This window comes from Capsella rubella, unplaced genomic scaffold (genome assembly GCF_000375325.1).
Source record: "Capsella rubella cultivar Monte Gargano unplaced genomic scaffold, Caprub1_0 scaffold_4, whole genome shotgun sequence".
Lineage (NCBI taxonomy): Eukaryota > Viridiplantae > Streptophyta > Magnoliopsida > Brassicales > Brassicaceae > Capsella > Capsella rubella.
In genome coordinates this window covers 13,673,419-13,691,520 of record NW_006238920.1, presented here as the reverse complement: position 1 = coordinate 13,691,520, position 18,102 = coordinate 13,673,419, and the positions used below count along the sequence as shown (strand labels likewise).

The 18,102-nt window shown below is 38.0% G+C and overlaps 7 protein-coding genes across 8 annotated transcripts; 4 read left to right on the top strand and 3 right to left on the bottom strand.

Annotated features, from left to right (window-relative positions):
• The first annotated feature begins 321 nt into the window (after positions 1-321).
• LOC17888876 (protein ARABIDILLO 1) lies at positions 322-5,397 on the top strand. The gene is made up of 11 exons (XM_006293373.2): positions 322-2,414; positions 2,507-2,665; positions 2,750-2,830; positions 3,116-3,247; positions 3,322-3,537; positions 3,623-3,717; positions 3,973-4,036; positions 4,136-4,311; positions 4,410-4,637; positions 4,735-4,819; positions 4,933-5,397. The coding sequence occupies exons 1-11, from the start codon at positions 1,044-1,046 to the stop codon at positions 5,107-5,109; spliced, it is 2,784 nt and encodes a 927-aa protein (XP_006293435.1). The 5' UTR covers positions 322-1,043; the 3' UTR covers positions 5,110-5,397.
• An 89-nt stretch (positions 5,398-5,486) lies between these two features.
• On the top strand, positions 5,487-7,124 carry LOC17889313 (B3 domain-containing protein REM22). The gene is made up of 4 exons (XM_006294711.2): positions 5,487-5,909; positions 6,073-6,469; positions 6,560-6,660; positions 6,769-7,124. Exons 1-4 carry the CDS (start codon positions 5,829-5,831, stop codon positions 7,018-7,020), a joined length of 831 nt encoding a protein of 276 aa, XP_006294773.1. The 5' UTR covers positions 5,487-5,828; the 3' UTR covers positions 7,021-7,124.
• A 1,311-nt stretch (positions 7,125-8,435) lies between these two features.
• On the top strand, positions 8,436-10,242 carry LOC17888298 (F-box/kelch-repeat protein At3g18720). The gene is made up of 2 exons (XM_006293319.2): positions 8,436-8,754; positions 8,992-10,242. Exons 1-2 carry the CDS (start codon positions 8,648-8,650, stop codon positions 10,097-10,099), a joined length of 1,215 nt encoding a protein of 404 aa, XP_006293381.1. The 5' UTR covers positions 8,436-8,647; the 3' UTR covers positions 10,100-10,242.
• An 87-nt stretch (positions 10,243-10,329) lies between these two features.
• On the bottom strand, positions 10,330-12,802 carry LOC17889681 (pentatricopeptide repeat-containing protein At2g44880). The gene is made up of 2 exons (XM_006293815.2): positions 10,597-12,802; positions 10,330-10,465 (listed from the first exon to the last, which is right to left on the bottom strand). Exon 1 carries the CDS (start codon positions 12,729-12,731, stop codon positions 10,941-10,943), a length of 1,791 nt encoding a protein of 596 aa, XP_006293877.1. The 5' UTR covers positions 12,732-12,802; the 3' UTR covers positions 10,330-10,465; positions 10,597-10,940.
• A 213-nt stretch (positions 12,803-13,015) lies between these two features.
• LOC17888062 (probable ribosome biogenesis protein RLP24) lies at positions 13,016-14,727 on the top strand. Of its 2 annotated transcripts, none has more exons than XM_006295075.2 (5): positions 13,016-13,123; positions 13,459-13,570; positions 13,885-13,998; positions 14,097-14,233; positions 14,340-14,727. In XM_006295075.2, exons 2-5 carry the CDS (start codon positions 13,490-13,492, stop codon positions 14,488-14,490), a joined length of 483 nt encoding a protein of 160 aa, XP_006295137.1. In that variant the 5' UTR covers positions 13,016-13,123; positions 13,459-13,489; the 3' UTR covers positions 14,491-14,727. The 2 variants fall into 2 exon arrangements, with proteins under 2 accessions (XP_006295137.1, XP_006295136.1); XM_006295074.2 differs by having other exon boundaries at positions 13,018-13,123; positions 13,469-13,570.
• A 60-nt stretch (positions 14,728-14,787) lies between these two features.
• LOC17889861 lies at positions 14,788-16,210 on the bottom strand. The gene is made up of 3 exons (XM_023785037.1): positions 15,838-16,210; positions 15,438-15,728; positions 14,788-15,366 (listed from the first exon to the last, which is right to left on the bottom strand). Exons 1-3 carry the CDS (start codon positions 15,946-15,948, stop codon positions 14,791-14,793), a joined length of 978 nt encoding a protein of 325 aa, XP_023640805.1. The 5' UTR covers positions 15,949-16,210; the 3' UTR covers positions 14,788-14,790.
• Positions 16,211-16,859: 649 nt separating this feature from the next.
• On the bottom strand, positions 16,860-17,590 carry LOC17888670 (protein argonaute 3). The gene has a single exon (XM_023784763.1). It carries the CDS (start codon positions 17,374-17,376, stop codon positions 17,044-17,046), a length of 333 nt encoding a protein of 110 aa, XP_023640531.1. The 5' UTR covers positions 17,377-17,590; the 3' UTR covers positions 16,860-17,043.
• Positions 17,591-18,102: the final 512 nt, after the last annotated feature.

The window sequence follows — 18,102 nt, the reverse complement described above, 5'->3', positions numbered from 1 at the left end:
TCTGTTTCTTATTATTTAGTGGTCCAGACTTCTAACATTTCGTAAAACTTAACATTTGTCGACCAAACTAAAACTGATTTTGTAAAAATATACATATATATAACTATTTATTCTAAGATATAAAAACATTTTTATAATGTAATAAAAAAATCATTGAAAATGTATAAAATCCAATCGTAATTATAATGTAAGAAAAAAAATAAAAAAAAATCGTAATTATAATGTAAGAAAAATATTAATAGAGAGAAAAAAAAAGAAAACCGTGCAAAGGAGGTGATTTCATGTTCTCTCTCTCTCTCTTTCTATCATATTCGTATTTGAGCTGTGTTTTCATCACACGAAGCCCTCTTCTCTCTTTCGAAGCCCCGACCCGGAATTTCCCAATTCCCCTCTTCATCATCATCATCTTCTTCTCTTCATCATCTTCTTCTTCTCTCTCTCTCTTTGTGCCGCACATAAGATTAATAAATACAAAGGGGAACGTGTTAGAGAGACTTTAACGGAATTTACTTGAGAGGGGTCTTACAGTTTTCGGGGTTTCGCCTGAATTGTCTGTCTCTGACCTTCACTCTCTCTTTTTTTCTTTCCCTTTTTCTCTTCACTTTCAAATTCCCAATTGATCTTCTCATTTGTGAGTTTAATGTCAATACAAATCTGTTGAAGAAAGGTCAGAGATTTTGCTCTCCTTTTTGTTTTCTTATTCGAGGGTTTTTGCGTTCGTTGAGCTCTTGAATTCGTGTTTATCTAATCGTATCGTGTAATGTGTTATTGATTCGATATGGTCACTGGGTTTTGAAAACTCTCTCAGCCATCCGAGTTTCTACAATTGCCAAAATCGGGACTTCTCTTGCCAAAGCTTTAGACTTTTGTTGTTTCTTGTTGCTATTGAAGATCTGTGTCTTCTAAGGAATTTGTGATCAGCGTTTTCAAGGTTGGAAGACTTGAGAGATATATAAAGCAAAAGTTTGGATTTTTTATTTGGTAGCCGCAAGGATAATTTATTGCTCTCTTAGAGAGAGTTTTGATTATATCTGATCAATATAATGAGTCGTAGGGTTAGGAGAAAATTGGAGGAGGATAAAGGGAAAGATAAGGTTGTTTTGCCAAGTTATCCTGAGACTAGCAGCAATGAGGATTTAGTAGCTCCTGACCTTCTTCATGGTTTTGTTGATTGGACTAGTTTGCCTTATGACACAGTGCTTCAGTTGTTTACTTGTTTGAATTATCGCGATCGAGCTAGCTTGGCATCCACTTGTAAGACATGGAGAGGTCTTGGTGCTTCTTCTTGTTTGTGGACTTCCTTGGATCTTCGTGCTCACAAGTTTGATGCTGCAATGGCGGCTTCTCTTGCTTCTAGGTGTGTTAATCTTCGTAACTTACGGTTTCGTGGGATTGAATCAGCTGATTCCCTTATACATCTCAAAGCAAGGAATCTACTTGAAGTAAGCGGTGACTATTGCAGGAAGATTACTGATGCTACATTGTCAATGGTCGTGGCACGTCATGAGACACTTGAGAGTCTCCAACTTGGACCAGACTTTTGCGAGAAGATCTCTAGTGATGCCATAAAAGCTGTAGCCTTTTGTTGTCCAAAGCTTAAAAAGCTTCGCCTTTCCGGAATAAGATATGTTACTTCTGAAGCCATTGAAGCTCTGGCCAAACATTGTCCACAACTCAGTGATCTCGGGTTCTTAGATTGTCTAAATATCGACGAGGAGGCTCTGGGAAAAGTGTTATCTGTTCGGTACCTCTCTGTTGCTGGGACATCAAACATAAAATGGTCAATTGCATCAAATAAATGGGATAAGCTTCCGAAACTAACATGTTTAGATGTCTCAAGGACCGACATTGGTCCCACCACAGTTTCTAGATTCTTGACATCGTCGCAGAGCTTAAAAGTATTGTGTGCTTTAAACTGTCATGTTCTCGAAGAGGATACAAGTTTCATAGACTCCAACAGATTTAAAGGAAAAGTGTTACTTGCTCTGTTTACTAATATTTTTGATGGACTCGCTTCTCTTTTCGTTGGTAATACAAAGAAACCCAAAGATGTCTTTGCCTATTGGAGAGAGTTGATGAAAACAACCAAGGATAAAGCCGTTGATGAAATTATGCTTTGGATCGAATGGTTTATCTCTCACACACTTCTACGAACTGCAGAGTGTAATCCAGAAGGATTGGATGAATTCTGGCTGAATCAAGGAGCTGCATTGCTGCTTACTTTAATGCAAAGCTCACAGGAAGATGTCCAAGAGAGATCAGCTACTGGACTGGCAACTTTCGTAGTTATTGATGATGAGAATGCTAGTATAGACTGTGGAAGAGCTGAAGCAGTTATGAAAGATGGAGGTATCCGTCTTCTTCTAGAACTTGCTAGATCATGGCGAGAAGGGCTTCAGTCAGAAGCTGCAAAGGTTGCTTCTTCTGTTTGTCTTGTCTTCTTTCATACTGGAATTTGATACTTTTGACTGGACACACTAACATTTTTCTTTATCTGATTTTTTAGGCTATTGCAAATTTGTCGGTAAATGCTAATGTTGCAAAGTCTGTTGCTGAAGAAGGAGGAATTAGAATTCTTGCTGGTTTGGCAAAGTCAATGAACAGACTTGTGGCTGAGGAAGCTGCTGGTGGACTATGGAATCTCTCTGTCGGAGAAGAGCATAAGGTAAGTCCTCTTAGCTATTTATAAGATTCTTGTTGTAGCTCTTTATTTTTCAGCACACAATTTATTTATTTTGTTCTCTATTAGAATGCTATTGCTCAGGCTGGAGGAGTGAAGGCACTGGTCGACCTTATATTTAGATGGCCAAATGGCTGTGATGGAGTCTTGGTACGCTTTCGCCACCTTGAAGCTTCACCCTTTTTGTTTTGTTTCTAAAGATACAATCTTAATAAGACACTTTTGGAGTTAAGTTAACGGAATTTGATACCACAAAATCCATCCCTCTACAAAAAGATTTAAAACCCTACTAAAAACAGAGAAATCCTAGGATATTTATGTGAAACCATTTGTAAAGTAGTGGTAGTTTCGATAAATCAATTTTTAAGTGGCAGTGCATTTTTTGGATATTTCCCTTCTTTCTATATGGAGGATTTACCTAATTTGTGTGATTAGGAACGAGCGGCGGGAGCATTAGCAAACTTAGCAGCAGATGATAAATGCAGCATGGAAGTGTCAACAGCGGGAGGTGTACATGCTCTTGTGATGTTAGCTAGGAATTGCAAGTACGAGGGAGTGCAAGAACAGGTAAATTCCATTTCTTAAATTTACAAAATTTCTTGTGAGATGAGTTATGGTCTAAGTGTGTTCTTATTTTACAGGCTGCTCGTGCTTTAGCTAATTTAGCTGCTCATGGAGATAGCAACAATAATAATGCTGCGGTTGGACAAGAGGCAGGTGCATTAGAAGCTCTAGTCCAACTTACACAATCGCCTCATGAAGGTGTTAGACAAGAAGCTGCTGGTGCACTATGGAATTTGTCGTTTGATGATAAGAATCGAGAATCTATCGCTGCAGCTGGTGGCGTTGAAGCTTTGGTATGCTTCCAATTTGTTTACCATGATTACATTGTTCATCTGCATATATTTAAGGGGAATTGATCACTTTTATTGATTGTTTTAGGTGGCGCTCGCGCAGTCTTGCTCGAATGCATCAACAGGTCTTCAAGAAAGAGCTGCAGGTGCACTTTGGGGATTATCGGTGTCAGAAGCAAACAGGTGCCAAAAACATCTCAATCTAAGTTTTATTTGTCGCATAATTGTCACGTGATATGTTTAAGATCAATGCAGAAGAAACATAAGGACAGACCATCTTGCTTTAACATGTCACACATGCTGATACTTTTTATTTTGCTTGCACCAAGTTTTTGCTTTGGTTAGCAGAGAAGTTTTAAAAGAGAGTCTTACCAATATATTGTTACTGTCATTTCCCTTGATAATAATCCTGCCATTGCTCTTTTCGATCTCCAACAGCGTTGCGATTGGACGTGAAGGTGGGGTTCCACCTCTAATTGCACTTGCAAGGTCTGAGGCCGAGGTAAGCAATTTGTTCTAAGTCTTGTGGCTTTGAGCTTAGCCATTAGGGATAATCTGATTAAAAAATTCCTCAATGTGTTGGTTTTTTTTTTGGTTTCAGGATGTCCATGAAACTGCAGCAGGAGCTCTATGGAATCTTGCTTTTAATCCTGGTAATGCACTCCGCATTGTTGAGGAAGGAGGAGTTCCAGCTCTTGTTCACTTGTGTTTGTCTTCTGTCTCAAAAATGGCTCGATTTATGGCTGCATTAGCTTTGTCATACATGTTTGATGGAAGGTATATTCATATATAACTCAGCTAGTATACATTCCAAATTATATCCGATTCCTACAGTTTTTGATATGTTTTCGATCTGAATTACCAATCTGCAATAGGATGGATGAATACGCTATGATGATAGGAACTTCCTCATCAGAGAGCACATCTAAAACCATTAGCTTAGATGGGGCAAGAACAATGGCTCTTAAACACATTGAAGCTTTTGTTAAAACTTTCATGGATCCTCAAATCTTTGCAGCTGCTCCTGTTTTATCTTATCCTACTCTGTTGGCACAAGTGACAGAGAGAGCTCGCATACAAGAAGCTGGGCACTTGAGATGCAGGTTAATTTGTTTGCCTCTCTCTATCTCTATCCTGGCGTTTTTTTTGTATTTGATCTAGAACTGATTTGAAATTTTGAATATATTGTTGTCTTTGCAGTGGGGCTGAAATTGGAAGATTTGTAACAATGTTGCGCAATCATAATTCTACACTCAAAGCGTGTGCTGCGTTTGCGCTTCTTCAGGTATGTAAATATGCGAAAAGAAACATTGTGCGTCAAACAATAGGCAAGTTTGATTTGCTGTTTTAGCCTAACAACTGATGCATTTTTCGTTTTGACTTCTTACTCTCAAACAGTTTACAATACCGGGTGGTCGTCATGCAATGCATCACGCAAGCCTTATGCAGAATGGGGGAGAAGCAAGATTTCTTCGTTCTGCAGCTGCTTCTGCAAAAACGCCTAGTGAAGCTAAGATCTTTGTGAAAATCATCTTGCGCAATCTCGAGCATCACCAGGCGGAATCTTCCATTTGAGCCTTTTAGAAAATGATAGTGAAAAGTCCCATTTACGTAGAAATTACCTCTGTATCTCAAATACACAAGAAGCCAAAGCCATACTGGAAAACCAAACTCTCAAGATGCTTTATCAGACCAAGAATGTCCTCTGTGTATGATCATATGAGACTTGTGTTCTTCTGCAATAACAGGTTTAAAGGATTAGGAAGTTGGTGTTTCTTCCTTTTTGGCTCTCTTCATTTCTTGTGACATATGACTTTGACTTTGACTTTGACTTTTACCATGAAAAAAAAGAGATTTGAGTTTTTCAGAGATTCCACTTGGTACGGACGGAGCAAGCTCTCATCTAGCGTAAACTGAAGTGACCATACCACCCTCCTCTCTGTTACGCCTTTAGATAAATCATATGGGCTTTTTTAATTAGGCCTGATAAATATGGGCCTAGTTATATACTTTTGCAATAACTATCATCAACACGTAACATCAAGAATTGATGAGCGATTGCTATTTACGTCCAACGTTGTTCCCCTTTTGAAAACCTGAAACATTAAGAAACAGAAGCTCTGTTTTGTTTCTATTTTCATAAGAGTGTAGGTTGAATTATTGTTCTCTGACTCCCTCTCTCATATTGAATCTCCATCTTATCTTCTCTCTTTCACCTCCTTTGCTCCATCTCTCTCTTACACGGCCTTGGAAGTAACAACTGAAAGGATCTCAAGTCCTAGAGAACGGAGAAGATGAAGACTCAAGGTTCCAACGGAGATCTCAGTCAGAAATTCTTTAGAGTCTACATACCAAATGTCACCGAAGATAACATGGTACGTTGCTTCTCTTTCTTCTAGTTCAGAACATTTTGCTCTGTTTCTGCAATATCTTGGCCCTTTTTCCCCGAGATTAAGTTGATATATGCTTTAGAAAACTACTATGTACTGCTTCTACGAATCAAAATTTAAGAGATGTATGTTTCAATTGTTTCTACAGAATCTCCCTTTTGTTTCGAACATGATCTCAGGAACGCCTCTTCCTCGGAAAGTGACAGTTAGAAGCGTGTCCTCCGGAAACACTTGGAGGATGGAAATGACAACGAACCGTGAGAGTGATACCGTGTTTCTCCGGGACGGATGGAAGAAGATCTTCAAGGACGAGAATCTGATAGAGCCAATATTCTTGGTCTTTGAGTTTGATGGTTCTCGTGTGTTCCACTTCTGCGTGTACGAGCACAGTTCCATGTGTAAGAGGATGAGATCCCATATAGAACAAGAAGTGATTGAAGTGGAGAGTGACGAAGAATGTGAAGATGATGATGGTGATGATGTGACTGTAGAGGATGAAGAGAGCACAAAAGGGTCTGATGAGTGGCCAGGAAGGAAAGAAAGAGGTATCACAAACAAAGACTCTTCATTGTTGAGGTTTATATGAGAATCAGTTGATGTCTTTGTAATCGTTCTGTTTCTGAATCATTTGACAGGTGGTACAAGTAGGAAGACGGACAGTCATGATAAGCTTGATGAATATCTAGACGACGAACTTAATCCGTCTTTTCCGGTTGACCTGACTCAGCCAAGATTGGTAATTACAAATTGCAGAATGTGATAGTTGTTTATAAATGACTATTATATGTTTATGTCATTTCATTATTATGCTGAGTCCATCAAACTTGAAATTGTGATTTTGCAGCGCATACCGTCTATACTTATAAAGGACTACAACTTGACATTTTCCAACTTGGTTATTGTACGTGACAAGATTGGGAAAATGAAGAGGAGAATCTCGGTTTGGAAGAACAGATCAGTGTATCTCAATGGACTTAGCAGTGTCATCCGGAGGAATCATGTGAAGCCAGGTGATAAAATGTTATGCGAACTAAGGATGGTTGATGGTTATCACGGTCTGGTTCATGAAATCAAGGTCCACATTATCAAAGGCTGATCAAGATGGTGTTCTTCTGTCTTTGGGATGATTGACATGTTTAGGCTATCTATGTTGTTAGTGTTGAATACGTTACTTTCGCATTTGTGTTGTTATGCATTCCCGGACACCATTGTACGTATATGGTCCCAGTCATGATTCACAAATGAAATAGTTCTGTCGTGTTTTCTCAAATGAAAAGTTAATATCAAGATCATTTTTCAGAAAGCGGATAAGTTTATAGTTTGTTTTTGGGATAAATGTTATCTAAATCCCGAACTTACAAATTTTGACCATTTTAATCCTCGACTTCTACTGTGGTCATTAAAATCATAGACTTCTCGTTGACGTTATTTTAAAATCACTATCTTTTGTTGTCTGAGCTAGATTGAGCATGTCGTCAAATCAAATTCTCTAACAGAAGAGTTAACAGCCGTTTATGATCGTTAATTGATCTCTATTAAGTCGAAAAATGAGAATCACAAGGACAAGCGACGTCGATTTGGGGATTTAGGCATTTCGTTTAAGGCAACACGACGTCGCTTGTCCTTGTGATTCTCATTTTTTGACTTAACAGAGATCGATTAACGATCATAAACGGTTGTTAACTCCTCCGTTAGAAGATTTGATTTGACGATATGTTCAATCTGGCTCAGTCAACACAAGATGGTGATTAAAAATAATGTCAACGAAAAATCTATGATTTTAATGACCACAGTAGAAGTCGAGGATTAAAATGGCCAAAATTTGTAAATTCGGAATTTAAATAACGTTTTTTCCGTTTGTTTTCTCTGTAGTTTTATATGCATTTTGTTTAATAATTTCAAATATTTTATATATATTATGATTTGTACATTTGTCTATCTGTATAGAAAACATGTATATACAGAAATAATATTTTACAATCGTTTATATTCGTACAATTGTACTTGTACATATATTATTATATACGGTTGTACGTTTCTGTAAAAATATTTTAACTGTACAACAATATATGTTTGTATAATTACACATATATATCCATTTTTTTGTACACACATACATATTTTAATATGTATAACTCATATAATATATAGTAAATATGAGTATAAATATTAAAATTGTGTATATACATATCTATCTGTATATTATAATAAACATAGTTATCCAAATAATTACATTTAATATTTTAATGGTAATGGTATGCTTGTAATTATGACATTTAAACAAGAGTTTAAGAGACATCCAAATAGTGTCTAAAAGTAAATATTGTTATTTTTCTAATTGTAAATAGTTTTTGTACTATTTTCTATTTTTTTTTATATGTACTAAAACTCTTATTATCCCAAAAATAAATTACGTTTGTCCGACCGTGCTCAATAACTCGGTCTGAATTTTTTTAAGGGAAAAAACAAGGGGGAAGAATTAAATTTCATTTTATTTTTAAGGAGGAAAACACTTTTTCTTAAATCATTTTTCGTAGAGGCGTAGAGGAGTTTTGTTTTCCCTCTCTACCTTATCATCTTCCTTGGATCGATTCGGCGTAATGTGTTTCCTGTAGGCTGTAGTTGTAAAAATTTAGTTAGAGATTTGGCAGATCTGAAAGAAGCGGATCGGACCGGAATCGTATGTGCCGCGAACCAAGGACACGAAGGGGCGCTTCCAAAAAATGAGGACGCGCCGTCGAACATACACGGCAGCAACTCCGGCGTCTTTGGTCACAGCGAAGCCCATAGTTCCAGTGTCCGGTACAAAAAGAAGAAGAAAGCTCCAATCGTGAGTGTTTTCTTCTCCTTTTTTTAATCCAATCTGTATTCGAGCCTTTTATCTAATCAGGGTTTATTGTTCGTGTTCTTATGCTGCTTACTTAGTGACCAAACCTATAGAGAGTTGGTACGTAGCTTTCACTATACCACCAACAGTCTTAACGCCATGAGTGACAAACTAGTGGTTCAATTCCACTCTTTTGTTTCTCTTCAACTTACCCCAGATTCTTCTTCTTATAATCCTCAGATGCACTGCGAAAAAAAAAGCTAAAGGAAATCCTGGTGGATCGGAAGAGAAGAACCAGTGGGCTCTAATTCCAATAGATATCCTGCGGGAGATACTGTCCGGCCTCGGATTAAAAGACAACATACAAGCTTCCGCTGTCTGCAAGGCATGGTGCGAAGCAGCTGTCTCTGTTCGCAAGTTACAGCCTCCTCCTCCTTTGCTTTTTAATTCACAATACAGGCTTCCTTGGGGGTTCGTTAGCCCTCACCCATTACGCTTTCCAACATGTAAGCTCCAATTCCCAGGCCGAGGGTTGGATTTGCTCCATGAACCCGTTTATTCAAAGGATGGTTGGGTGCTTTCGACACAAGACTGGCGCTCCCGTTATGCTACAACACTTCTTCTTAATCCGTTTACCCGTGAGTGCTTCTACTTACCCCCAAGGACATACACAACATTCTGCTGTTGGTCAGCTTTCTCAGCCGCTCCTACTTCAGCTAACTGTATGGTGATCTCGTACAACCAAATAGACCACGGCACATCTGTTGTCATCATCGATACTTGGCGTCCTGGTGAAACCGTATGGACTGCACACTGCTTTGAGAACCAGTTACCCTTTCGCATTTGGAGGAAATGTGTCTTCTCCAATGGCATGTTTTACTGTCTCAGTACCTGCGGCTATCTTGGGGTTTTTCACCCCTCTGAATCCACTTGGAACGTTCTTCCAGTCAAACCATGTCCCGCCTTTGATCATTTAACCTTTGATCATTTAGAGTACTGTAGCCCAGTGTTTATGACTGAGCATGAAGGAGACATCTTCGTTATTTATACTCACGCCAACAACAACAACCCAACGGTGTTTAAACTAAATTCTAAATGCAAGGAATGGCAAGAGAAGAGAGATCTTGGTGGCTTGACAATCTTTACAAGTTTGCCTGCCTCTTTTGTTAGAGCTGGTCTCTCCACGGAGCATAGGAACAAGATCTATTCATCCTATATTGATAAATCTGAGCGATATGGCATGTACTACTCCCTCGGTGATGCCAAAAACTCTGATCCCCCTCCAACAAACCAAACGACTCAACACCACGTTTGGGTGGAGCCACCTCCCAACAACGTTCATTTGTGACTTACTTTATGTTTTCCAATTTATTCATTTCTTTTCAAGGCTTGATTTGAACTATTTGCGAGTCTTTTTTTCTTTTACGTTTTATATACTCTATGAGTTGGACAAGTTTCTATTTATCCGATGCCTAGTATTTAAGGGTTAAACACAAGTGTTTCAGTCTGATACACTAACACGCTTCCTCTTATTACCTTTTGCGTTTGGTAACTGGACTTTTCAGTTTATGTTGTCAATATGTGCTTTAAGGTGATGTGTGTTCCAACAGAAACTTTTGAAGGAAACAAGGTAAAAGGCTCTCTCCTGGAGAAACTACTGGGGTGACTGGACCACCTTCTCTAAGGTTAGTTCTTGATTAGCTTTGTTCCAAGACTGCAACGCAGAAAAAAAAAAAAAAAAAAAAAAAATCTCCCAAAATGAAAACTTGTGTCAAAGGAATATCAAAGACCTTAATGTTATATACACCAGCATCAACATGTGTTTAAATTAGATAAAAACCATACCTAGTGGAGCTGTTTCATTGCACAATTGCACCATTTGCACTGCAGCGACATGCCAAATAAAGAAATGAGTATGGAGCTTTTAAGTTTCCACTGTGGAGGAACTAGAGAAGAAATTTGAGTTTGCGTGGAGTCAAATCCGGCAGAGTGATTGATTCCTCAGATGATGTCTTGCATTCATCAGAATCTAACATGTTCCTGGGGACCTTTGATCGGTGTGTGCCCTGGCTCGCTGAGTCCATTTGTCTGAACATGGAGATTCCCTCTCTTAGAATGCCACTACTAACTCTCCTATTGCCCCCACGTATATCATATTGAGTAGCATTTGATGAACTTACATGAGACTCTCACCAGTTGGCTTCCTCCTTTTTCATGTGCATAAGCAGCTTCTCGAGAACCAAATGTATGCTTCGCCGATGAGGATGGGTTGTATCCCCTGATATAAACTCTGAAACGACATAACTTATCTCAATCCAGCTAGACCCAACCTCTTTCCTGGCTTTGTTCATCCTCATCATGTTTTTGACCAGCCCAAAATCATTCCATCTATTATCTGCAGCGTACAAATTCCTCAACAGAACATAATTCCCATCATTCTGAGGCTCCAATTCGACTGCCTTCTTCAGAATTCTCTCAGCCCTTTCTATATCCTTGTATTGACCACATGCAGACAAGAACGAGCTTAGAATTATACCGTTTGGCTCAAAAGGCATGTTTGTAATCAAATCCTCTGCTTCGTCTAGGTTCCCTGCTCTGCCTAGTAGATCAACCATACAGCCATAGTGCTCAATTTTAGCATTCAGGCCAAATTCTCTCATCACGTGGAACCACTTTTTTCCTTCCTCCACTAACCCGCCATGGTTACAAGCTGAGAGAACCGCTAGCACTGTGATGTCATCTGGCTTTACTTCTTTCAGCATTGCCAAATATAGATCCAAAGCTGCACGTGCATTCCCATTCATAGCATACCCATGTATCATGGCGTTCCAAGAAGCTACTTCTTTCTCTGGCATCTCATCAAACATACTTTTCGCCTTCTCTATCTTCCCGCATTTCGAGTACATATCAAGAACTGCAGTACACACTTTCACCTTCTTATCGAGCTTTTTCCTCTGCACAAAATGGTGACACCATTCACCCAGACTGAGAGCACCTGTGTCAGAGATAGCAGGTAGAACACTCAAAATAGTCACATCATCCGGATCGAGCGAGGTGGTTGCCTGCATTTCCTGAAATAATCGTATAGCTGCGTGAGGTTGTTTATTCTGACAATAGCCTCCTATCATTGTGTTCCAAGAAACTAGGTTCCTTTCTGCCATAGCATCAAACAACTGCCTAGCGGATTCTATGTCTTTGTTGTTGCTGTAGCCATGAATCATAGTAGTCCAAGTGATGACAGTTTTATAAGTCATCTCATCAAACAATCTTCTAGCAGAAGTCATGTCACCAAATTTAACATAACCATCCATCATTGCGTTGTATATCACAACGTCCTTAACGTGAGGCATCTCGTCAAAGAGCTTACTCGCCAAATCCAGCTCTCCACACCTAACATACCCACAGATTAGAGCCGTCCAAGAAACCTCACTTCTTTGAGGCATTTCATCGAACACATTCCTCGCACATCCCATCTTCCCAAATTTAGCATACATATCAACAACTCCAGTCGAGACATACATATCTGCACAAAACCCAGATCTCCAAATCTGGCTATGCAACTGTAGACCTTGGTAAACACACAAACTCAAAGTACAGGACTTTGTCAAAGTCGTGAAAGTAAAATTGTCAGGAGCAAAACAAGTGTCCTCCTTTCTAAGATCTCTGTAAAGAGCAAATGAATCAGTATACTGACGAGTATCAAGATAGGCCTTGACCATGGAGTTACAGAGGAAACTGTCTTCTCTGTGAGGCCTTTGATCGAACAACTTACGGGCATAACCAATGCCAACAACCGACGAAGAACAGAACAAAAGCTTGGTGAAGATTTGAACGTTGGACTCTATGGCGTGGCGGAGCATGAACGCATAAATCTGAAGAAGAGAGAATCTGCCGAGTCGGTGACTTTTTTGGAGAAGATTGAAGCAGTTTCTCTCAGTCGGAAGCCATAGCTGTTGTGTTTCTCGCTCGTATACAATCATCGTCTACTGTATGAGCTCAATTACGCTTTCATCGACCTCGTGAGAGATGTAATTCAAAATTAGTTATTGCAAACTTTAGTGACGTTAATTAAATTATTTGTAACCATAATTGGGTGGGCCAATATATTTGACATATGGTTTGCTTCATTGTTGGGCTATAGGCCTCAAACTAAAATGTGATATTTGACACTTAAAAAAATAATATATATATATATATATATATATATAAATGATTAAGGGCCAGAAATAAAAACGACGACGTTCGGAAGGTTTACATAAACCCTAATCGTCTTCTTCTCGCAGCTGGCTACTTGTCTTTAGAACTCCTTTTTCGGGGGCTGAAAGCGAAACCTGTTATTGGAATCGCTCTCGCTAATTAGAATCACCTACAGGTTTGTGTAAATTCTCAATTTTCTTTTCTTCAATTCATTCTCGTAACCTATCTCGTTCGCTTGGTTTTCGTTATGGTTCTTCATCTTTTGTTGAAATCTAGGGCTTTTGTATGTTGAAATCTGTTGTTCTCCTGCTCACATCCTTGGACGAATTTTTCAGTAGTATAATGAAATATCTCTTCATAGAAACCATAAATTTTTATTCTAAAAGTGAAACTATATCATTTTGCTTCGTATGTCTTAGTAAAAGTATCTTCTTCTTTTTTGTTGTGTGTGTTTGTTGTAAACTTTGTGGTTTAAGTTTCAGTTTTACATGTCTTTTAACTTTGCGACAGTCTCTTGTAGGGGTTTCCAAGACGAGGCAAAATGAGATTGGTCAAGTGTTGGTTTTGCTCGTCCACAATATATCCTGGACATGGTATTCAGTTTGTCCGCAATGATGCCAAGGTAATTAGTTTGGCATCAATCTTTATATTACCCTGCTTCAATCTTTTGTATTTTTTAAAAAGTTTTGATATGCTTTTGTGGATTTAAACATTTTCAACTTTTGCTTTGGGGCAGAAATAAGTTGTCCTCATCATATTTTCGTAGTCCCTAGCTAATGAAATTGTATAGTTCTCTAGCTTAAATGACCAGTTTTGATGTCTGTTCTCTATTCTTACGATTTGCTTAGTGTTTCCAAGTAATCTTTGGATAGGAGTTTAGTATACAAGATCATATCATGTGATTGAGTTACAAGCTAGCTGTCTTCTCCTTTGCAGATTTTCCGGTTCTGTAGGTCGAAATGTCACAAGAACTTCAAGATGAAGAGAAACCCACGTAAAGTAAAATGGACTAAAGCATTCAGAGCTGCACATGGAAAGGACATGACTAAGGTAACATGTTTAAGTTTTTATGTTTCCTGGGGGTTATCTAGTTAATGCTCGCACCTCACCATTCTGCTTGTCTTTCTTTGTTTCCTTGACCCTAAAAGGATACAACATTTGAGTTTGAGAAGAAGAGAAACAGACCTGAGAGATATGACAGGAACTTAACAGAGAATACCCTCAAGGCTATTAAGAAGATAGATAAGATCAGAAGCGCTAGAGAGGCCAAACATATTGAAGACAGGTATATATTCCTTCTTCTTCTACACATACTTGAAAACACTGCTTGTATGAATTTGAAATTACACTCTGTTTCTGATTTTGTTTTTCTTTTTCTGTGTGGGACTTAGGTTGAAGCCAAACAAACAGAAGCAATTTGCTAAGGATAAATATGAGCTAGATCAGAATATTCATTTGGTCCTGGCTCCCGGAGCTTCAGAGAAGGTCAAAGTTGTTGTTCCCGGAGAGAAGTCTGTTCAAAACGAAGCCATGGAAGAGTGATTCTGTGGAGACGTTATGATCCATTTAAAAGCTACTCACTTACTCTGAAGCTGGTGTCATCTTAAAAAGCCTTACTTTAGTCTCTCTCTTACCATGAGTTTTGTTTATGTCTTCAAGAAAGAAAGTTTTGGTTTTTGTCCTGATAAAATTACTTTAAGTTGCTTTCTTTTGCAATGTATTATTATTACTTTCTGATAGAAAACAAACAGAGTCTAGAGTAATATTATGTTTTGTCTTCTTCGGTGTTGTTACGTTTCATATCACCTAAGCTAAACAACGGGACACTTAACATGCAAATACTTAGGAGACATCCAAAGAATCGATTATCTCAAAGTGCATCTGTAAATCAGGAAGTCTACCAGAAAAATATAATCTTTCATGGACCTGAAGTTTCCCACCGGAATTTTCAGTTTCAGCTTCGAGCAAACGAACTAACTCATCTTTTTCCTTGCAAATCCAGTCACGCTGCTTATCACACCACTGCCTAGGAGTTCCATGAATGACAATGCGCAGCGAGTCTGCTCCTCGTGAAAGACGTTGGGAGATTCTCTGCACGACATTGTGATCAGTAATGTAGGCACCGGAAGAGTTCAGTCCTACATCGATATAATGAACTTGAGAAATACTGTTGAGGAAGCTTTCTTTAGAGGCTGGAATGATCTGAATCTTTTCATGCTGGCTCATAGGTTCTTCTACTATTGCAGACGAAGTTTCGGCACAGTTTGTATCCAAGATACTGATCTCACTCATGAGCTGGTTTATCACAACTCCACCCTTGCTAAATCCAAGAACAAATGTTCTGGGACAGTGATGAACTGATGCAAACTGGTCTATCAAACACACTTCTTTGCCTTCCTTCCAAATGAGGTTCTTTGCCTGGTTTGATAAATCATATGGTCAATATATGAAGCTTAAGAGACAAATTGATAGCATGAACGAGAGAATACCTCTTGGAGGCAACTAGATAAGAGGGAGACAATTGATGAAGAAGCTGGGAAGCCAGTTGGGAGATAAGATTTTGGTGCTCCCCATTGATTCACTGATGGAACAAAGTCCTTGTAGATAGCAAATGGTTCATCAAAGACAGAAGCTTCAACAACCCAAGCATTGACAGAGTTGCCAAATTTAGAAACAATGATCTCAGCTACTTTCTGCAGATCATAGAGCCTCTCAATCACAGGATTCCCAGTGTCTTGAACTCTGTCCCCATGGAAGAATATTGCATTTGCAGAAGGCACCTGTTCATAATAAAAAAAAAATGAAACTTTACTAAATGAGCATGAAGCAACGATGTTGTTCTGAAAATTAGGAACAGGGTATAAAAAAAAGAGAGAAAGTGACACTCACAGCGAGAGTTCCGGAAGAAGAAGAAAGGCAAAGAGATGCAGCAACTCTGTAGTAGTTTCTGCTAGTACTAGCATCTAACGGAATCTTCAAAACGCCAGACCATCGTTCCATGTTCGAATAAGTTCTGAATTCGATTCCTAATTAAAGGTAACTGCGATAACACTCATTTGAGAATTTTGACGAACATATGGTGTGCGTTTCAGGTCACCCTCGAAGATTCTGTTCGTCAGGTCGATTGGAGCTTCTTTTGATTGAATATTATATGGCATGTGATGAGACAGTAGATGTGTTGAGCATGCGGATCGTGGAGGTTGAGCTGGAGCGTTATGGATTAAGCTAAGACTCAGGCTCAGGGTGTTGTATTGGAGTTGGACTATGGATAGGATTTGTCCAGGATTTTTTGTTTTTTTGGTGAAATAGAAATACCTTAAAAAATATCCTTTAATTTTTGTTTTTTTTTTGTAGTTTTGTCCAGGATTTTCTAAAAAGAAAAAAGAAATGTTATGCCAAAACAGTGATCATAAATTCATAATTATTATTAATTTTTGTAAGTTTTTTCATTTTTGAAGTTTATTTTGTAATTCATATTTCATATTGGTTTATTTCTCTTTATTATGAAAAGCTGAATAAGATTAAATAACATATCATAATGGTATATGTATGAGTAGCTGTGCATTAAGCTCAAAAGGATAGTTTTAAAAAGTAACATGTAATGTATTAGAGTCGGAGGGGTTTTGATTGTTGAACTAACACTTTGATACAAAACCTTAGATTGTTAAAGTAAATATATAAAAAGGAAAACATATATAGTTGAACAAACAGAAGCTCAAGCCAACCAATACAGATAAACCGTAAAACACACCTACCAGAAACCATATAAGCTATTGTACAAGAAAAGTCTTTGTAATCTTTGCCACTATATAAACTCAATCGCATATGTTTGAATATATCATCATCACCACAAAGGCAATACAAGTGAAACATATTAGAGGAGGCTTAACCAATAATTCCAGATTCATCAACACACCCAAAAATGGCACCATCATGCAAGCTCTTTCTCATTGCTTTCTTAGTGAGTCTCTCTTTCTCTAATATGATCAACACTTGCTCGGCCTCACGAAAACTTCTCCAGCAACAGCCTCTTCCTCAAATTCCAAATCTGCCTATCCCGACAATGGGACTACCTCCATTGCCATCAACATTACCTCAACCAACTCTTCCCACAATGCCCACTGCAACGTCTCCATTGCCATCAACATTGCCACAACCAACTCTTCCCACAATGCCCACTACAATGCCTCCATTTCCAATGCCATCAACTTTGCCACAAACAAACCTTCCCACAATTCCCACTACAATGCCTCCAATGCCATCAACTTTGCCACAACTAAACCTTCCCACAATTCCCACTGCAATGCCTCCGATGCCAACTTTGCCTTCGTTACCGACAGTACTTCCTTCTCTTCCGACGAATCTCCCATCCATTCCATTCTTCTCTCCTCCCCCTTCCACAACTACACCGAGTCCTTGAATGATCATTTCATATGATTGATGTATCTTCTATTATGTTATTTGTTGTAAGGAGTTGTTTCATTATATTCTGGTGTGCTTTGGTTTGATTAGTTACGCATTCCGCCGTTTGATGCTTTGTACTTTTTAGTTTACTTTTGATTATCAAATATGTTGTATTTTGTAATGTTTTGTGTGATAGCCTATAAAATATTCTTCTAAAATAAAGGAGACAAAAACGTGTTCTGGGTTCTATGATGCTACTTTGTGACATCATCTATACTATTAATTGGGAAGGACAACTTGAAGCCAAACACCCCCAATTTTTAAAATAAAATTCATGAAACTTAAACATGTTGCCAAACAAAATTAATGACAGCAAAATCTTTAAAAAAATAAAAAATAATAAAAAACAGAAACAACCTATATTTATGGAAATCATATTAATTTTGTTGCCAAAAAAGTGGACAATTAAATTCGAAAATTTATATATGTAACATATTTAATTTTTTGAGATATTTTTAAGCAATAATTTAATATTTAATAAAATCTAATTTATTGTATTTTATTTATTTGGTTTAATGATTTTATTCAAGTGGTTTATGTTACATTTATTTTGTATATCTCTTATGATATGATAATAAATTTATTTTTCTTTACAAAATCATCATATATTTTAAACACAAAAACAAATATGTTATTTATTGTACAATAGCATAAAATAAGGAGAGAAATATTCAACAGAATTGATAATAT

Excerpts from the sequence above, each read along its gene's own strand:
- LOC17889861 (XM_023785037.1), bottom strand. The coding sequence starts at position 15,948 with ATGGAACGATGGTCTGGCGTTTTGAAGATTCCGTTAGATGCTAGTACT. Across the intron at positions 15,729-15,837 it reads CTTCTTCCGGAACTCTCGCT|GTGCCTTCTGCAAATGCAAT; the intron begins GTGAGTGTCACT and ends TATTATGAACAG. Across the intron at positions 15,367-15,437 it reads TATCTAGTTGCCTCCAAGAG|GCAAAGAACCTCATTTGGAA; the intron begins GTATTCTCTCGT and ends TTATCAAACCAG.
- LOC17888062 (XM_006295075.2), top strand. The coding sequence starts at position 13,490 with ATGAGATTGGTCAAGTGTTGGTTTTGCTCGTCCACAATATATCCTGGA. Across the intron at positions 13,571-13,884 it reads TTGTCCGCAATGATGCCAAG|ATTTTCCGGTTCTGTAGGTC; the intron begins GTAATTAGTTTG and ends TCTCCTTTGCAG. Across the intron at positions 13,999-14,096 it reads ATGGAAAGGACATGACTAAG|GATACAACATTTGAGTTTGA; the intron begins GTAACATGTTTA and ends TGACCCTAAAAG.
- LOC17888298 (XM_006293319.2), top strand. The coding sequence starts at position 8,648 with ATGAGGACGCGCCGTCGAACATACACGGCAGCAACTCCGGCGTCTTTG. Across the intron at positions 8,755-8,991 it reads AGAAGAAGAAAGCTCCAATC|ATGCACTGCGAAAAAAAAAG; the intron begins GTGAGTGTTTTC and ends TATAATCCTCAG.
- LOC17888670 (XM_023784763.1), bottom strand. The coding sequence starts at position 17,376 with ATGATCATTCAAGGACTCGGTGTAGTTGTGGAAGGGGGAGGAGAGAAG.
- LOC17888876 (XM_006293373.2), top strand. The coding sequence starts at position 1,044 with ATGAGTCGTAGGGTTAGGAGAAAATTGGAGGAGGATAAAGGGAAAGAT. Across the intron at positions 3,538-3,622 it reads CTGGTGGCGTTGAAGCTTTG|GTGGCGCTCGCGCAGTCTTG; the intron begins GTATGCTTCCAA and ends TGATTGTTTTAG. Across the intron at positions 3,718-3,972 it reads TCGGTGTCAGAAGCAAACAG|CGTTGCGATTGGACGTGAAG; the intron begins GTGCCAAAAACA and ends GATCTCCAACAG.
- LOC17889313 (XM_006294711.2), top strand. The coding sequence starts at position 5,829 with ATGAAGACTCAAGGTTCCAACGGAGATCTCAGTCAGAAATTCTTTAGA. Across the intron at positions 5,910-6,072 it reads ATGTCACCGAAGATAACATG|AATCTCCCTTTTGTTTCGAA; the intron begins GTACGTTGCTTC and ends TTGTTTCTACAG. Across the intron at positions 6,470-6,559 it reads GCCAGGAAGGAAAGAAAGAG|GTGGTACAAGTAGGAAGACG; the intron begins GTATCACAAACA and ends ATCATTTGACAG.
- LOC17889681 (XM_006293815.2), bottom strand. The coding sequence starts at position 12,731 with ATGATTGTATACGAGCGAGAAACACAACAGCTATGGCTTCCGACTGAG.